The sequence below is a fragment of the Pleurodeles waltl genome, chromosome 1_1 (assembly GCF_031143425.1).
Source record: "Pleurodeles waltl isolate 20211129_DDA chromosome 1_1, aPleWal1.hap1.20221129, whole genome shotgun sequence".
Lineage (NCBI taxonomy): Eukaryota > Metazoa > Chordata > Amphibia > Caudata > Salamandridae > Pleurodeles > Pleurodeles waltl.
This window is the reverse complement of record NC_090436.1, coordinates 221,601,712-221,617,724: the sequence shown is the minus strand read 5'-3', so window position 1 is coordinate 221,617,724 and position 16,013 is coordinate 221,601,712. Positions and strand designations below refer to the sequence as shown.

At 43.6% G+C, this 16,013-nt stretch overlaps 1 protein-coding gene across 2 annotated transcripts in view; it reads left to right on the top strand.

Annotated features, from left to right (window-relative positions):
- Positions 1 to 16,013, top strand: part of NUP155 (nucleoporin 155) — a 546,729-nt gene that overhangs the window by 154,976 nt on the left and 375,740 nt on the right. Inside the window, exons 16-18 of one of the 2 annotated variants that reach the window (XM_069221245.1) lie at positions 3,207 to 3,295; positions 7,611 to 7,673; positions 7,755 to 7,911. In XM_069221245.1, the coding sequence (XP_069077346.1) occupies positions 3,207 to 3,295; positions 7,611 to 7,673; positions 7,755 to 7,911 (309 nt within the window). The remainder of the gene's footprint in view (positions 1 to 3,206; positions 3,296 to 7,610; positions 7,674 to 7,754; positions 7,912 to 16,013) is intronic. The other variant, XM_069221247.1, reaches the window with a different exon arrangement.

The window sequence follows — 16,013 nt, the reverse complement described above, 5'->3', positions numbered from 1 at the left end:
CTAGACAGTCACACAAAGGAAGCTGAGATGTGCCCTGCATATCCTGATGGGACTTCCTGAGCTAGAGTGGTGGGAGATGGTGACACTTGCATCTGAATAGGGCTGTACCTGTCCTTACACAAAGCTGTCTTCAACCTCCTGCAGTATGTCTCGGGCCAGTGCAGGAAAGGCAGGGTCTTGTTTTGCCTACTTCAAAGACACAAATGGGTATAAGTACTGGACCTCTGACCCCACAAAGTTAGAACACTTCTGGACTGAGGACATTCTGCCTGGAAGAAGAGCTGAATGCCAAAGGAAGGACTGCCGCTCTGCCTGTTGCTTTGTAGTGCTGGCCTGGTGCTTCTGTCCTAGGAGTGGAATGACTGAACTTTGCTCTCTACATCCTGCTTTCCAAGGTTCTCCAAGGGCTTGAACTGAGCTTGCCTCCGGTTGTTTAGTCAAAGACTTCATCCGCCAGTGCCTGGGCTCTTCTGCTGAGACGTGCCAAGTGGTGCCAACTCAGTTTCTAGGCCCTTGGAAGTGTATGCTGGTGACCTAAAGAAGAAAATCCATGCACTGGCGGGCCATGGCAAGGAAATTGACGCAGAGCCTGTACTGCGGCTGAAGAATCGTGCAGCGCCTGTCTAACAGCTGCAGAACGGGCGCAGCGCATGTTTCCCTGGGGCTCCATCAACACAGCGCATCTGGATTTTCCACGCATCGTCCCTGGGACGTCAATTTCTTATCGACCCGCACCGCGGTAAGGAATTGAGGCTGTGTTTCTGAAAATCAACGCATCACCTTTCCTGCAAGGAAAGATTGATGCATCCCCTCCCCGGCTGGTAAGGAACCAACGCATCGCCTCTCCTGCTTGGAAAGAATCAACCGATCCCCTCCACTGTGCAGTAATGAACCAATGCATTGCTTTGCTTTTTGGCGCCTTACCTCCTCTGCGGCCCACATTATTTGTTTTGACGCATCCTAGGTACTGTGTTAAGCCTGGCTGCTCATTCCAAGCTACCAAGTGGGTGGTCACTGTTTATTTTAGCTGTAGGACTCCCTTATCCTGTCTAGAGTGAGGGTCTCCTCTTGGAAAGGTTGTAAGCAACTGTCAACTAGAGACCCCATTTCTAACACTAAACCATTCAGCTGAAAGTTTTGTTCTTCTTATAGTTCGGTTAGCCAATGGAGTGATTTGATCTAGAGCACCGGAAATCCAACTGTCCATTTGCAAGTTGGGTGTCATAGCTGTTGAGAGTAGGTCAGTTCGTGTCCAGCGCCTGTGTGAGGTTGGCTGGGGTCAACCTAGCCCACTTCCATGTTCTTACACCTGCACAGAGGGGAGGGCGGATAGAGATTTAACAAAGGAAACTGAGAAAGTGATAGCAAAGTGGTGGGATGACAGGCGTGGAAGAAGGGAGTCAATAGATAAATTGGCCGTATTTGGAAAAAAATGGGATGAATGATATTTCTATGTCTGTTTGTTTGCAAAGAGACTGATTGGGAGAGCTAGAGGCACTCCAAATCCACTACCAAGGCTGCTGCCATAGTGTCATCAAAGTGGAGGTTGAGATCTCCGATGACTAAAATGTTGGAATAAGGCAAGCGAGTGGAGATATTTACTTGAAAAGGTTAAAGAAAAAAACTCGCTTCACACCCCACAATGGATTGTTCAGAGAAAGAACAGAGCACAGTCTTGTGTAAAGATAATGACAATCCCTCCCCCTCTCTGAGATTGCCTGTATGGTCCTGCAATGGCAAAGCCTTGGGGAAGACTAAAAGAATGTCCAGCCTGGAGCTCTCCGTAAACCTGGTTTCTGACAAAAACATTGTCAGGTAAGTGGCCTACCAAGAAGTCGTATATCTCAAGTTTGTGCTTGGTCAGATAATTACAATTAAGAGAGAAGAACTGAGCAGGGGGGAGAACTGACAAAAGAATGTTAAAAGCAAACAAAAGTTGAGAAACGCATAAACCTAAAGGGGGCATGGCTATGGCATTACAAAATGCTGAAAGGGGAGGGGCACAAAACAAGACAAACTGGAGCCCAGCAGCTCCCCTCCCTCCTGGAAAGCTTCCCCACCAGGGAGGAGTACTGGAAGAAGAATGTTAAAAGCAAACAAAAGGTGAGAAAGAAAACAAAATTATTAAAACAATTTAGGTAGCCTATTCTAAGATGGCTCCCAGAGAATATGGACCCAGGCAACTCCAGTGTGGCAGACCACTTAAAGGAAATAAAATGACACTACACTACAAGGCTTAATACAGTATGGGCCATATGTACGAAAGCTTTTTCCCATAGACACAGAATGGGTAAAATCCTTTGCTACATCTGGCCCTATGTCTTTTTGTGGCTTTATCGTCTTCAGGAGCCTTATGCCCATAGTACATTCATAAGTGGTGATTGGAGGTAAAGTGTAGATTCTGGACTGAATTCCTCACTTCTTGCACACTTTGCTTGTTGCTACTGCTAGGCTATTGAGGTGGATGGGACTCATTTGCCTGCAGGACACACCACATGCACAGGAGTCCCATTCCCTTCAGAACATGCAGTGTTATCCCTTTTGTGATTACAACGCTTTTGATGGTAAGAGGGAAGTCACTGACATGCATTCCTAGTAGTTTTCCAGATGCATATCTGGTCACCATCAAGATCATTAACCAGTAACACTCCATTATGGGTTGTATAGCATGCATGATTACATCACAGTACTTCCCCAGGGATTTCTGCAACATTTGCTTGTAGTCGTATATTCCAAGGTGTAACATTGAGAGAAAATGTTGTGCAGAACATATGACAAGTTACTCTTGTGGCCTTTCAATTAAGTGCTATTCTGTTCCACACTTTATTTATATTCTGTGCTCTAACAGTGTTGTGATTGGGCTGTTCAAGGAAAGGACAGCTGTACTCTTTCTTAGGTACCATCATCTTGAATTTATGATTTGGCTTGTTTGTGCCAGCTAATGTTAGGCAAACAAGGAGCACTTCTTGCAGTCCACATATTTGAATGCTGACAATGTTACACATATAGACCAAAGGAAACTGAGAGCGACGATTATTCTTGCACTTAAGTTGCCATACATATTTTTCAAATCCATATTAATTTCTCAAAGAATAGTACATTATTCATTGTTAAGTTTTTAAAACCTATTTGTTTGCTAAGGTATGTTTTGAATTACTGAATAATAAAGTATATATATTTGTTTTATTTTGGCTGGCTGATGTAAGGTATGGCGGAGAAGCTCAAATGCGGATTGCATCGACATTAGGAGCCCCAAGCAATGTTGGGCCTGTCTTAGGTTCTCCTGTGCCTGTGGGTGAGTGTTGAGTACATGTGTATAACGATCTAAGGATTATCATTTGTTTAATAATAAATTTATTGACAGTGCACATTTCTTTATTATAATTGTTTATTGATGTTTCAAGTAAAACAAATGTGTCATACCCCACAAAAACACTTGCATCAAGATTTTACCAATCTGGTCTGCATACATAATAACATTTGTTTGAGGTAGTATAGTGAAAACCAAATTGAAATATATATATATATATATATATTTTATTTACGTAGGCAGTAATCTAGTAAACCATGTTATTTATTTGTTAGCAGAATTCGTCTTTGTACGCATGCCACATCTTACAGGGATCCTATGTGTATATTCAGAAATGCTTTTTGTAGAAATTGAGCTTAATTGAAATCCAGTGGTTAAGAGGTACATCCGAAACCTTCAGTCCAACATTATCACTGTTCCATTCTACATGCGTTTTCAGGTCCAATTCTGCCAGTATCCATTTACTTAGGTCCCGAGTCAATGAATGTGTACTTCACCAGGGTTTGACTTACAGACCACAGCTTTGTCTCTTGTTACGTCTTTTCATCTTGTATCTTCTCTGCTCTGTTGGCTGCATGTGAGATGTTTTTTCTAAAATGTTCTGTTGGACTTGCTTTTTTCCCCTGCTGAAGCGATATTTAAAATTAATGCAATGGTATCCTTGCAATCATAGATAGAGGATTCATAGATTCATGCTTCTTTATTCATTTCATAGTGAAATATTTGTGATGACCACTCAGAAGGGAGTACAAAGAAGGTAGAGATTGACTCAATTCCTGAAAGGTGTTTGCCACGTTTACCCAGATGAGTAACACAAGGAACATAGGGAGCTAGTCAGTTATTTAAAGATGTGTGGACTGACCTGCATGAGAAGGGCAAACATAAGAGTTTCTCAGTTTCCAGGGGAGGTGTTTGTGAGGTCCACTCAGATCAGGTGTAAAAGAGGTGGAAAGTTACTATGTTCCCCAGGAAGGGTGTTAGTTTCACTCAGGTGAGGTGAACGAAATGTTGACTGTTACTCAGCTTACATTTAAGATCTACGAATTGTATATTATGTACTACCCTTTGCCTTTGGTCTTGTACAGGAAAGACTGAAGGGAACAATACAGATTTGCTGATCATTATTTTAACTTTTAGAATGGGAATAAAGTAATGTAGATATCTTGTGAATTAACAAGTTTGAGTAGTAACGAAATGGTAAACCTCTGCCTCTGTAACATAGATATATTTAGAAGCATGCCTGTTCTAGTAGTCAGGTAAAGCACTAATTGTATTTTTCTTAAGCTGTAGTTACCGGACAGTTAATCCCACAGCATGTTTACAAAAGCAAAGTAGAATTCGTGACATTTAAAAGAACGCCTCAGACAGTGAATAATTTTGAAAGACTAACTTAGGAGCCTTCTGATCACATTCTTTTGGGATGGGACTGTCAATGCATGAAGTATGAATGCATTCCCATGCCCAAGTGTCCCAAATGTGTGTGTAACTGGTATCCTGACTTTTATTTTGGACCTAGCCTCATGCTGATTTAAGTGTGCGTTCAGAGGCTTAAGTCTGCCCTTGACTATGCAAGCTCCTGTACCTGTCTTGTCTTGTTATTGGTGCACTAATCATTCCGTCAGGGTAGACAAAGGAAGCAGTGGAAATGACATACCATGTTTTTAGAATTGACAGTGTGGCTAGACCTTTTTCTCTTTGTCCCTGAGAGTGTCTTTTGCACTCCTCTCTTGCTGTTATGTGAGTGCCTAGAACCTTGTGCTGTCATCCAGTATGTATGTCGAGTGTGCATGTATTTAGTGTCCATCTTCCACATGTGCTGTAATTGGACTGTCTGTATGCGTGAGTCTGAGTATTAAAACCCGTTTGATCTATTCGTTCCATGCCCCTAATTTAGTATGGCAAAAAAATGAAGGCTAGGGTCAGCTTACCTAGATAATGGAAATTTATTGCCACCATTCCTGTGGATTGGTAGTGCAGATTTGGAAACTGAAGTGAGGAGGAAAGAGAGAGAGAGCTACCTTAAGAATTTCCTTGAGGATTGTTACTAGCAAGGGCATACTGATTAGTTATTCCTAAGTACTGTCATTTGATTGATGGTAGGGGTGACGGATGGAACTGCAGTTTCTTTTGTGCAGGGTAAGGAAGTGTCTAATGGGGGCCTGCCCTATTTAGTATCCTTCACAACATCTTCAGAGAGGCTAATGACAGTCAGGTGCACAAACCTTACACTCCTTTATGCCTGTGTTGGTTTCGCAGTTGGGAGAAAGGTCCAGTGCTGCCAGCTGTGAGAAGCAATAGTCTTCACAAAGGTTGTGTCTTGAGACCAGACATAGGAGGACAGTAGAAAGGAGAACCACACCAAATCGGTTTTGCACTTTGAGACAATGGATCTGCATCCCCTGTCTAGAAAATACATATAAAGAGTAGGATCCTACTATCCCATTTTGTTCCAGTTTCAGGCCCTTCATGATCAGCTTAGGGAGTGCTCCCCAGAGTGCTCAAATGGCTGCTGTACAACCAGGGCTAGTCTTCCAGGGATGATGGGAGGCCACCTGAAGTCTGCACTTGCTGCTGGAGGGTCTGCCTGAAGTGGCTGCAAGTGCTCCCGTCTTCTGAGAAGAGGGAAGGAGTCTGACTGGCTCTGAATGGGGATAGACTGTCCAGGAGAAGAGGCCCAGTGCTCCTCCACAATTTCTCATTAAGTTGTATGGTGGGAACCTCTACAAGCCTTCATGACTGTGATAGCCCTATTGGCCTACCAGCAATGCAGTGACTGTGGTGGCTGTTAGTCGTCTTTACCTGCTTCGGTCCCAGCCAGGTATCCCAGTTGTGACGCCAGCCAAGTGGCCCAGTTAGGGCTGACTAATGTCTGGGGCTACTAAACTGAGCCTGGGCAGCCATTTGCACAGATGGGGACTGTGCCAGGCTTCCACTGTAGCCTCATATAATATCATCATTCACCACATGCCTCCACCTGCGGGAGGCTGGCACAAGAGGCTTACTTGTTACCCATTACATCACTAAGTAGAAGCGCTTTTGAAACGCATGAACTAAAGGCCTATTTGACTTGTAGGATACAGCAAAACTGCACCTGAGCTTGTTACTTAGTTCTACCCTACTCATTTTGGGAGGGGGGGGGGGGGGGGACAAGATTATCAAGAGTCTCCTGAGAGAAATTAGCATAAGGTAACTCAATGGGTGTAGCTCCAAAAGGGAGAATCATAACCAGGATCAATGCCCTGTAAACTGGATTGAAATGTGTAGTATTTAGTATTGCTTTATTTGTTTCTAAAAAGACAAGCAATGGACTGGACATTGAAGTTATTGCATCTTTTATGTGATTGTTGAGTTCTGAGCTTGTGTGCTGCATACTACCTCCCTGAATAGCTTGTGACTGCTCAGCTGGGCTTCCCTGAGAGTCAAGTGCTGAAAAGGTTTTACTTGGCCCATTTCGCAGAGCCTCAGTAGGTCAGGCCCCTGTACACCAGTAGCAAGCAATCTCAGTCACCATGGTTGGGGCCCAGTAATTCTGGTTTCGTCTGTGGCCATCAGAATGGATTCTCATATTCTTTACTGATAGATCTTGCAGGAATGATGTGCGGTTTAGTCGAGGCCATGTGCATATCTTCTCTCCTCCTCATGTTTATTAATAACTTACAAGATAGTGTCATTTGCTAACTCCGGTTCTTCATAGTACACTATCTCTCTTTGTGACTACTTGTCCCTCGTCATATAGTTGTATAGTTGATGGCATGTTTCACGTATGGGGCGGTTAGGCTATTATGCAATGGTTTATGTCATGTGTCTGTAACAAGTAACTGCAGAGACTCACATGCACAGGACCATCACCGGTTATTATTTTGTGACTAGCATGGGGGAAGCAGGTTCTGGTTTTACCGCTGGACATTGTTATGATCTAAGGTCCAAGAATAGGAGTCTACAGAAGTTACGTTAGTCTATTTACATTAGTTCTTGCTGTACCTTCTAGAGGAGTGGTGTTTGTGCCTTCATCTGGCACTAAAATTGAGTTCGAGGTACGATAGTAATCAGTGACGCACACATTAAGCAGCCTGCTGGTCCCATTTCATATTAATAAGTGGTAGAATTGTGAGTATAAAAAGTTTGATACACTGAGGTTATATCCTCAAAACGTGAGTTGTTTATGTAATGTAATTAAGAAATTAAATTTTGACAGTGGCCATAGTGTGAATATTACTGATAAGATAGCAGAAAGGTAACAAGGTGAAAATTCATCAGAACATTCAGTCAAGTTTTTTTTTTTTTCCCCAATCTTTCGTAGGTTCCCCATTTTCCATCAGCAGTCCACTGCCTAATCCCAGTTTTTTGGGAACACCAACACAAGGTATATTCTATATAATAATTGTAATGTTTATCTGTTTTTATGAGCATTAATGTTAAATATTTTGATGTTATTTTTCATTAGGTATTCAACCACCCAGTGTATCTACTCCGCTTTATTCTTTGGCGACACCAGGACAACACTGTGCTCCATCAGTGGGTTATGGTGGCATGACCAGCCCCGAGGTGGTGTTTTCTGGGAAGCATAATGGCATCTGCATCTATTTCTCTCGAATTATAGGGTGAGTTATGAACTGGAAACAAGATGCCACAACAGGCAAATTAAAGATGAATGTAGATTTATGTCCTAGAAAGTGAAAGGACGAAGATTATCTTGGGAGGGGGTGGAGGGATGGTGCTGGGAAATTGTTTTATCGGTTGATCACCTGGCTTTAATCCTATACATATGCTCTCAAAAGTCTCAAGTGAATGAACAAAATGCTAGATATCGTAACAGAAAGATTAATTTCTATTAAGGACTCGGAGATGAGGATTATGCTTTATAATCTTTACTTCGCTGATCATAAAATTCACAGCAGCCATATTAACATCAGCTTATTATAAAAAAAAACTAACATTCTCAAAAGGCCATGGGGTGGTACACAATAACAACAACCAATCATATGCTGACAGTCATAACATTGTCACTGTCCATGCTGCCTCTTTTCTTTGTGCCAATCATGCAGACCTCTTGTGCCCATGAGTCTTGTTTGGAGCCATTAAGTCCTAAAAAAAATCTGGAAAGGAACGAGAAACCCTTGAAACTGCTTCCTCAAAATAGACAAACTTCTCATGCCAACAACAGTTGTATGAAAATAAAAAGATCAATGCAATCCAGATGCAGTTAAGAATCAGTACTATCACAAAATCAATCAGAGTAAACCTCTACTTACTGAATACGTGGAGGGAAACATGTGAGATAATCCTCGCCTCCAAGTCCTTAATAGAATTAAAACTTTCTGCTACAATATCTGGGAAATTTGTCATTCTGTGCCAGGACTGAAGGCAAGGATTATGCTAGTTCAAAGCTTGACAACCACTAAATGGGCTATATCCATCCCTCGCTTCAAACAGAGCTTCTTGAAAGTGGAATCAGAGGACTAATCTGACACATTTTGATATCCTCCCGATGAGTGCCAAGCTGAAACGCTTTAGATGCCATGGCTCATCTGGCTGAGTGCACCCCAAATATCCCTACATTGATTCTGGCTTCACTCAATATCCAAAGAACCCATTGGGCGATCATGGGGGAAGAGACCGGTCTGTGCGGTTTTTGCAAGGCAATCAAAAGTTGTAGTTCACCTGGTAGACAGAACTCCTCCATCATTTCTTCATATACTTTCAGGCATTGGACAACACAATTTAGGAGAATTCTCAAAAGCAGGATAATATATAATTCTAGTGTAGCCCTTCTGCTAACCGTAAAAGATACCCCTTGCGCGGAAAACTCTCGGCCTTTAATATCAAGAGCCCTAACATCTGAGACCCTATTACATGAGACCAGGCACAGTGACACAGCCAGTTTAGCAGAAAGCACCTTACGGGACAAAAAATGACTGGATTGCCAGAAAAGAAAAAGTTTAAGGAATTGGCTGGATTCCCAAAGAGCAGAATAATATGGCTGTGGTGGCAAAGATAAACGAATGCCGCAACAATTTTCGTACAAAAAAGATGTTTTCCCACAGGAGATCCATCTATCGGCGCACGACCCACTGATATGGCATAGCTAAAGGTATAAATAGTTCGATAAGCTAACGTCTGTGGAGAGTTCTGAAAAAAATGAAGAATTTGTACTAATATCTGCACCTACAGGATCCAGGACTCGTCGTAATACACCAACCCATCCATCTCCTCCAGGCCGATTTGTGTCACTTGATTGCTGTCTGCCCAGGCCTTGGACAAGAGGATCTCAGCCTATCTTGAAAATCCCAGGATTTTCCACCTGTGCTTGTAATCAGCCACACCATAAGGCAGAGTGAACTGTCCATCACTAGCAGGTGAGTTTGAAGGTTCGGATCGAGGAGAAGATTCTGAAAGAGGGGAAATAAGATTGGAGCATCCCAAAAAAAGTTCCATCAGAACTGGGAACCAAACTTTCAACCTCCAAAGTGCATCACCAAGACCACCTCTAGTAGCTGCCGGCGAACCTGAGCTGCCACACTTGTTATCTCGATCGGAGGGAAAGCATGCCCCTTCTCCTGCTTCCAAACTTGGAGGAATGCATCGATCGCCAATGCCAGTGGGTCCGGCCTCCAGCTGAAGAATTTGGGAAGCTGATGGTAGAAGTGGTGAAAAGAAGAAAAATTTGGTCAAACACATGCAAAGAGAAGGGAGAAGCACGTATCTGCGGCTGCTGAGCAGCAAAGGAACGAGTCTGCATTGACTGTGACAATAAATTGCTATGACTGTCAGTATATGATTGGATGTTATTTTTGTAACTTCCCATGCCGTTATGGGAATGTTAGTTTTATTGTTTTATAAAAACCTGACTTTAATATGGCTGCTGTGAATTCTATAATCAGCGAAGTAAAAATTATAACGCATAATCCTCGCCTGCGTTCCTGGCATAGAATTATATAGCTCCATCGTTTTAGGCTCATTTTTTATAGCTGAGTAAAGTTTTTTCATGTTTGATCATTAATTTCAAGTTCCACAAAATTGTTAGATTTTTCTACTGATATTTTGTTCTGTTAAGGGTCAGCAGTCTCTCGAATATTTTTTTTAAAAAATGGATCCTGATTCACAATAAAGTACACTGATGTCTAGTGTAGAGGAATATACATGAATATATCTTCACACCATCGAATTGGTATAACTTGAAATGTATTGCAAGCTACATTTATAAAAGGAATATTCATATTTATGTAATTTGGTGAGGTCATGCTGCAACTTCAGTGCATTCTGCATAGTGGTGTGGTCGGAGTGTGTGAGCTGGGTGTCATATGTTCACCTTCTTCAGGGCCTACTGCAGCCTTTCATTCCCCAGAGATGTATAAACTAGTGTTGAGATATCAGAATTACTTATTTTTTAAATGGCAAGTGACACTTGAATAGGCGGCACGCATAACAACACTTGGCTATTATGCCGCAGATGGGTTTTCAACCCGTGGCATTACAATCACGGCCTGTGGCGCAGGGCCTGTGGTCTGTTTTCGGCCCGTCGTGCCTGCCACTGGCCTACCTGCAGCATCTCTCTTCTTTCCAGCGGCAAGGTCGGGAGGCCCAGGGTCGCCTGGATACTTCACGCTCTGCTCCTGCGTCGTGGGTGTTCCCCGTGATGCACACGATTGCTTACTTGAAGCATTTTCAGATAGTACTCTGTCAAGCAGGGATTGCGCCATACCAATGATCCGATGGGATTCTATGATGTGTTTTGTAGGAATTGTCACACCTTCTGGATAACGACGTGATAAGGCATCTGCTACAATATTCTGTGATCCAAGTATATAAGTAATAAAAAAAAGTCATATTGACTACAGAAGAAAGCCCATTGTCCTTGTCGGGTATTCCGACATTGAACATTTCGGAGACATTGTAGATTCCGACGATCAGTTCTGACCTCAAAAGGCTCTTTAGTCCCCATTAGGAAATGTCCCCATTCAATACAGGCTACTTTTAAGGTGAGAAATTCTTGCTGAATACTGAATAGTTGCATTTGGAATCCATCAGAACATGAGATAAATGGAGGACTTGGGTGTACTAATCCACAATAGTATTGTGGTATCTATTCATAAGGTGATGAATCTGTAAATGGAAATATCCCATCAGAAAACAAAGTTCCTTACCTTCGGTAGTGATCTTTCTGGTGGATACTCTAATCTACCTGTATATACCTCACTGAGCCCAGGTACATAATACTTTACGAATGTAGTAAGTTTCACTGTATTCTCACACTTGATCTCAGCTCTCCTTGTCTTTGCCTCTTAAGGCTTAAAAGAAATGGATACAAAACTGATGTCAGGCACCAGGGAGGCGTTTAATGGCTCTGGTGATATCACATCTATACTTCAACCTATGCTGAGATGGAGCCAGTGCTACTTACCTGTACAGCAGGAGAGCCATTGCAAAATTTCTGGACCCAATCATGGGTCTTAGGTATTCAAAAGGTGAAGAATAGGCTTCCGGTTGAAATGGTGGTGCTCTAACCTTAAAGTGTGTGGCCCGAGGCTTGCCATAGCAAGGACCCCCAGCCTGCAGCTCCACTGACCATGAAAGGCTAGTCCCAAGAATGGGCCATGGAGTGAGGTGCCATCGGGGGGGGAATGTTTTAGAGTTGAGGGGACTTTTTGGCAGCTGCGTCCTTGGTACAAACAAGAGCTGTTATCTGCTGGGGACCTGCTGCCTGAAACAAAGATGGCGGTGCCAACCTAATGTGAGCTGCACGGAGGCACCCAGGGAGCTAGAGGCATCAGTGCATGGAAATGCTTGAAATCCCCCCGTACCCCACCCCCATCCCCCCACCACCACCAAACTCATCCAAAGCGTATGTGGCTAGAGGTTCCAGTTAAATGAGAACAAGGCATGTCCCCAGATTTGTCAATGCGAGGGCCCCTTTCTAGCTAGACTAGGTGCCACTATGGGGAGAGCTACCTATTCTCCTTACAACGGAGAGTTAACCAGATTCATCCTCACGCGACCTCTGCTCTGGGATGAAAATGGTCACAGGTGCTTACTGACCAGGTGCAAGATGGTGACATAGGAACGCTGTGTTAACCCCACAGGGGAGTGACATTATCAGGATTGACTGACCTGCACTCTGAATGCAAGCCATTTAAAACAGATGAAGACAGTCCTGGAGATGGCTCAGATAAATGAAAATGAATAGTTGCTCCATAGGTAAGGGCCCCAAGACTGATGATTGTAGAAGGAAAAACGCACACCTCTAACAGGGCTTTATAAGGAGCTGTTGAATGTTGGTCCTGCCCTGCGAGCACTGAAGAGACTGAGAAATAAACCCCTCGGGGTGCAAATCTGAGTTGTTCTCCTAAGACGGTCCTTACTGGTGCTATGTCCCCTCTCTGAGTTCCAGTCTCTTCCTTCACCAACCACCATTCCCGTTGAATCCTACATATCCGGGGGGTGGATTACACCTTTGCGTGGATATGGATGGTTCGTGCCGGTAGGGTGAAGCCCAGACCCTCCAGGCACATTGGAAATGGTGCCATTGACAAATTCCTGAGTAAATGTAACCCTCTGCATCGCCATGTCTTTGCTGTTCCCGGCCTCCCCTTTGTCCCAGGAGAACTTAAAGGACTGTCTTGCAGAATTCAAATCATGCTTCTATAGGACCCTCACTACAGAAATAACATTGTGAGCTGAGTTAAAATAAGACGACAAAGGAGTAAGAGATGACCTGCAGTCCATGAACCACAGGCTGGAAGCTACAGTGTCCTGACTGGACTCCATAGAAACGGCAGAGCAGCTTATCTACATCACAGTTGCCCTAATGGAACCACTAGCACAGCTTATGTAAAAACAAATGTGAAGACCTTGACGGGATAATATTTGCAACCAAAATTTAAAGGAAGAATGCAAGAGCAATGGCATCTGTACTTGCTTGACTAAGATTGTCAACAGATCCTACAAGATGTTAGCCCTGTTGGAATTTTCAGGGCACACAGAGTTTGTGAGGCATTCGAGAGATCCAGAAACGTGACCTAGAGATTTTTTTTGCCCAAAAGAATGACCGACTGTAGGAAGCTGGCTTTTTTGTATAGTGCACTAAAAAATAAGTACACCATGCAGAGACCAGTGAATCCCCAATTGGTTGACACAGGCTCAAGTGGATGATACTAATGCTATCTTTTGTGGTAGTGGACGAGCAATTAAACTTACCAGAGGGCAGTGCAAAGAATTTGTTGGCCTCACGGAAGCAATAAATGAGACACACACTCAAAGAATAAATCCAAGACTGAATTAGAAAAATAACACTTCTTTTTATATGTTTTGAAAACACGAACTTTGATCAAAAGTAACTACTGTTTTTGTTACGAATTTTCAGAGGTAATCCTATAGAAGGAAAAGTCAGTGATGCATACAAATAGTGACAGTCTGTGTCATGGGTTCACCTTCAAGATTCGAAGTTGTAGAGGGTCAAGGTCCAAAGCACTACCAGCAGTTTGTCGGGTGGCGCCTGGATTTCACAGGGAGCAGGGTGCTGGTGAGGTGGTGGCTAGGTACAGTGTGATGAAGGGGGCCACCTGGAAACAGGCTGCACAGGGGGACTTTGGGACAAGTCCAAGAGCTTCCAAATTGGGGCTTGGGTCGTAAGGGGTCTTAGAGAAAGGGGGCACAGCCAGTTCTTTGATACCCGGTCCAAACGACCGCATACAGAGTTGTCAGAGCTGCTTGACTGGTGCACAAAGATGCTGCTCGTAGTTAGGGTCCAACAGCTGGCAGAGGCAAATTCATGACTGCTGAGCCACTCACCAAATGGACCTCAGTGGTGATCACGTCCTCTGATGGCTGCTCAGTCCTGGTGCTGTGGGAATCTGGAATGGACTTTCACTCTTGGTGCTTAGTGCAGGGTGTTCGGTACCCTGAGGTTGGTGCTGTACGGCTCCGTTTGGTCCTTGTGTCTTCACACTTGGTGGGGAGACAGGTCTAGTCCTCCAGAGCACGAGTACTTTCTCCTGATCGTCTGCAGCATCAGTCGTGCTGGGGAGCTGCAAGGCAGTGGACTGGACTCTGCTTGTCGGTGCTGTGGTCTGCAGGAAAGTAGCTCCTCTACTCCAAGGGAGACTGGCAGCGATTTGCCAAATGCTGGCAGGCTACCCAGGGCTTTAGTAGTTCTCCAGCATGCAGGATGAGTCCCTCTGGCGCAATTGTTGAGAGAGTTGCAAGCAGGCAGGATTTTGCGCAAAAGTTCTCTGCTCTCCTGCTGTTCTCATCAAGCATTGACTCTGCTTTTTCCTTCTTCTCTTGATCCGTTGAATCTGAGTTCTTGGGTGTAGGTTCTCATGTCAGGAGGTCAGAAATGTGTCTATGGTGGCTGAACTGGTTAAGACCAGTCAGTCAATACACTATGAGTTGGTAGGTTTTTCCGGGGGTACCTTAATACGAAATGTTTGATAACAAACATCTCTAGTTTCAGCGCAGCCATCATGTAGCTGGGGAACTCGTATTGACCAGTTTCCAGCACATATATTTAAAATGGTTTCCCTGTCCATGTACTCTGTCTAAGAATCAACAAAGTCATAGGAGGGGCACATCTGCTTATGCAAATGTGTCCTCACATGTGATATAATGCACCCTGCCTTAGGGTTGGAATGCCTTCTATAGGGGTGACTTACAAATATCATATGCAGTGGTAGGAGACATGGCACATAGGGATGTGTGCCAAGTCGTGGTTTCACTTTTGTCTGCACCAAGACATGCAGCCTGAGGGTGCAACACTGTGTGGGTTTGGTGAGGGGTCCCTTAGAGTGGCACAATTTGTGCTGCAGCCCTTATGGACCTTCTTTAGTACCCCAGGCCCTACCAGGGTTACAATTTACTAGGGACTTACAAGGGTGCTAAATGTTGTGCCAGCTGGGAAAAACAACTGTACCATTTTGGGAGTGAGATTTGGCACCGGGGACCTGGTTAGCAGGGACCCAGTCCACTTTCAGTCAAAATCACATCATGTACCAGGCAACACTAACCACAAATAAAAAGAAGCACCCTAATGGGAGTAAGAAAATTCGAATACTGTTTGTTGAAAGACAGCAGGGTCTTACTGTATCAAGACCTCTCAAGAGCCACCTTATAGTGAAGAAGGAATTTCCAACTGCTTATGTCTAGTGCCGGGATATCCTTCCGGAGATGAGTGTGCACTTCAGAAATGAATAAATAAATAAAAATAAAATACTCAGAGGCAAAGATGCACATTGGACAGGGTAGAAAGTGAGATGAATGAGACATTAACCTCAAATGAGGCAAAGTAAAGAGAAGCCTTTACAAACTTTTACCTTGAAATATATACTAAAGAGGAGAAACAACAGATAGTATAAGAGAACACGTTGATTAGGTTCAATTCTCCCACGTAACCCTCTCTATTAAGGATTTAGAGCAGCCCATAGAGTTATGTAAGTTGAGACCTGCCCTCTAGAATATGCTTCCACTTAAAACATCCAGATAAGATTGCTTCCTCTTAGTGTTTTATAAAGCCTTCAATCTTCAGTTGAGTAAACATTTATAAATGTATTCAGTCTCTGTAGAGGGCTAGGGCATGACTCTGATAACAAGAGAGAAAGATGTTTCTGTAATCCTGAAACCCTGAAGAGATCTGCAAACTGTGTGCCATACAGGCCTGTCACTCTTTTAAACACAGATGTTAAGTTTTATATACTTATGGGAGGCTTTA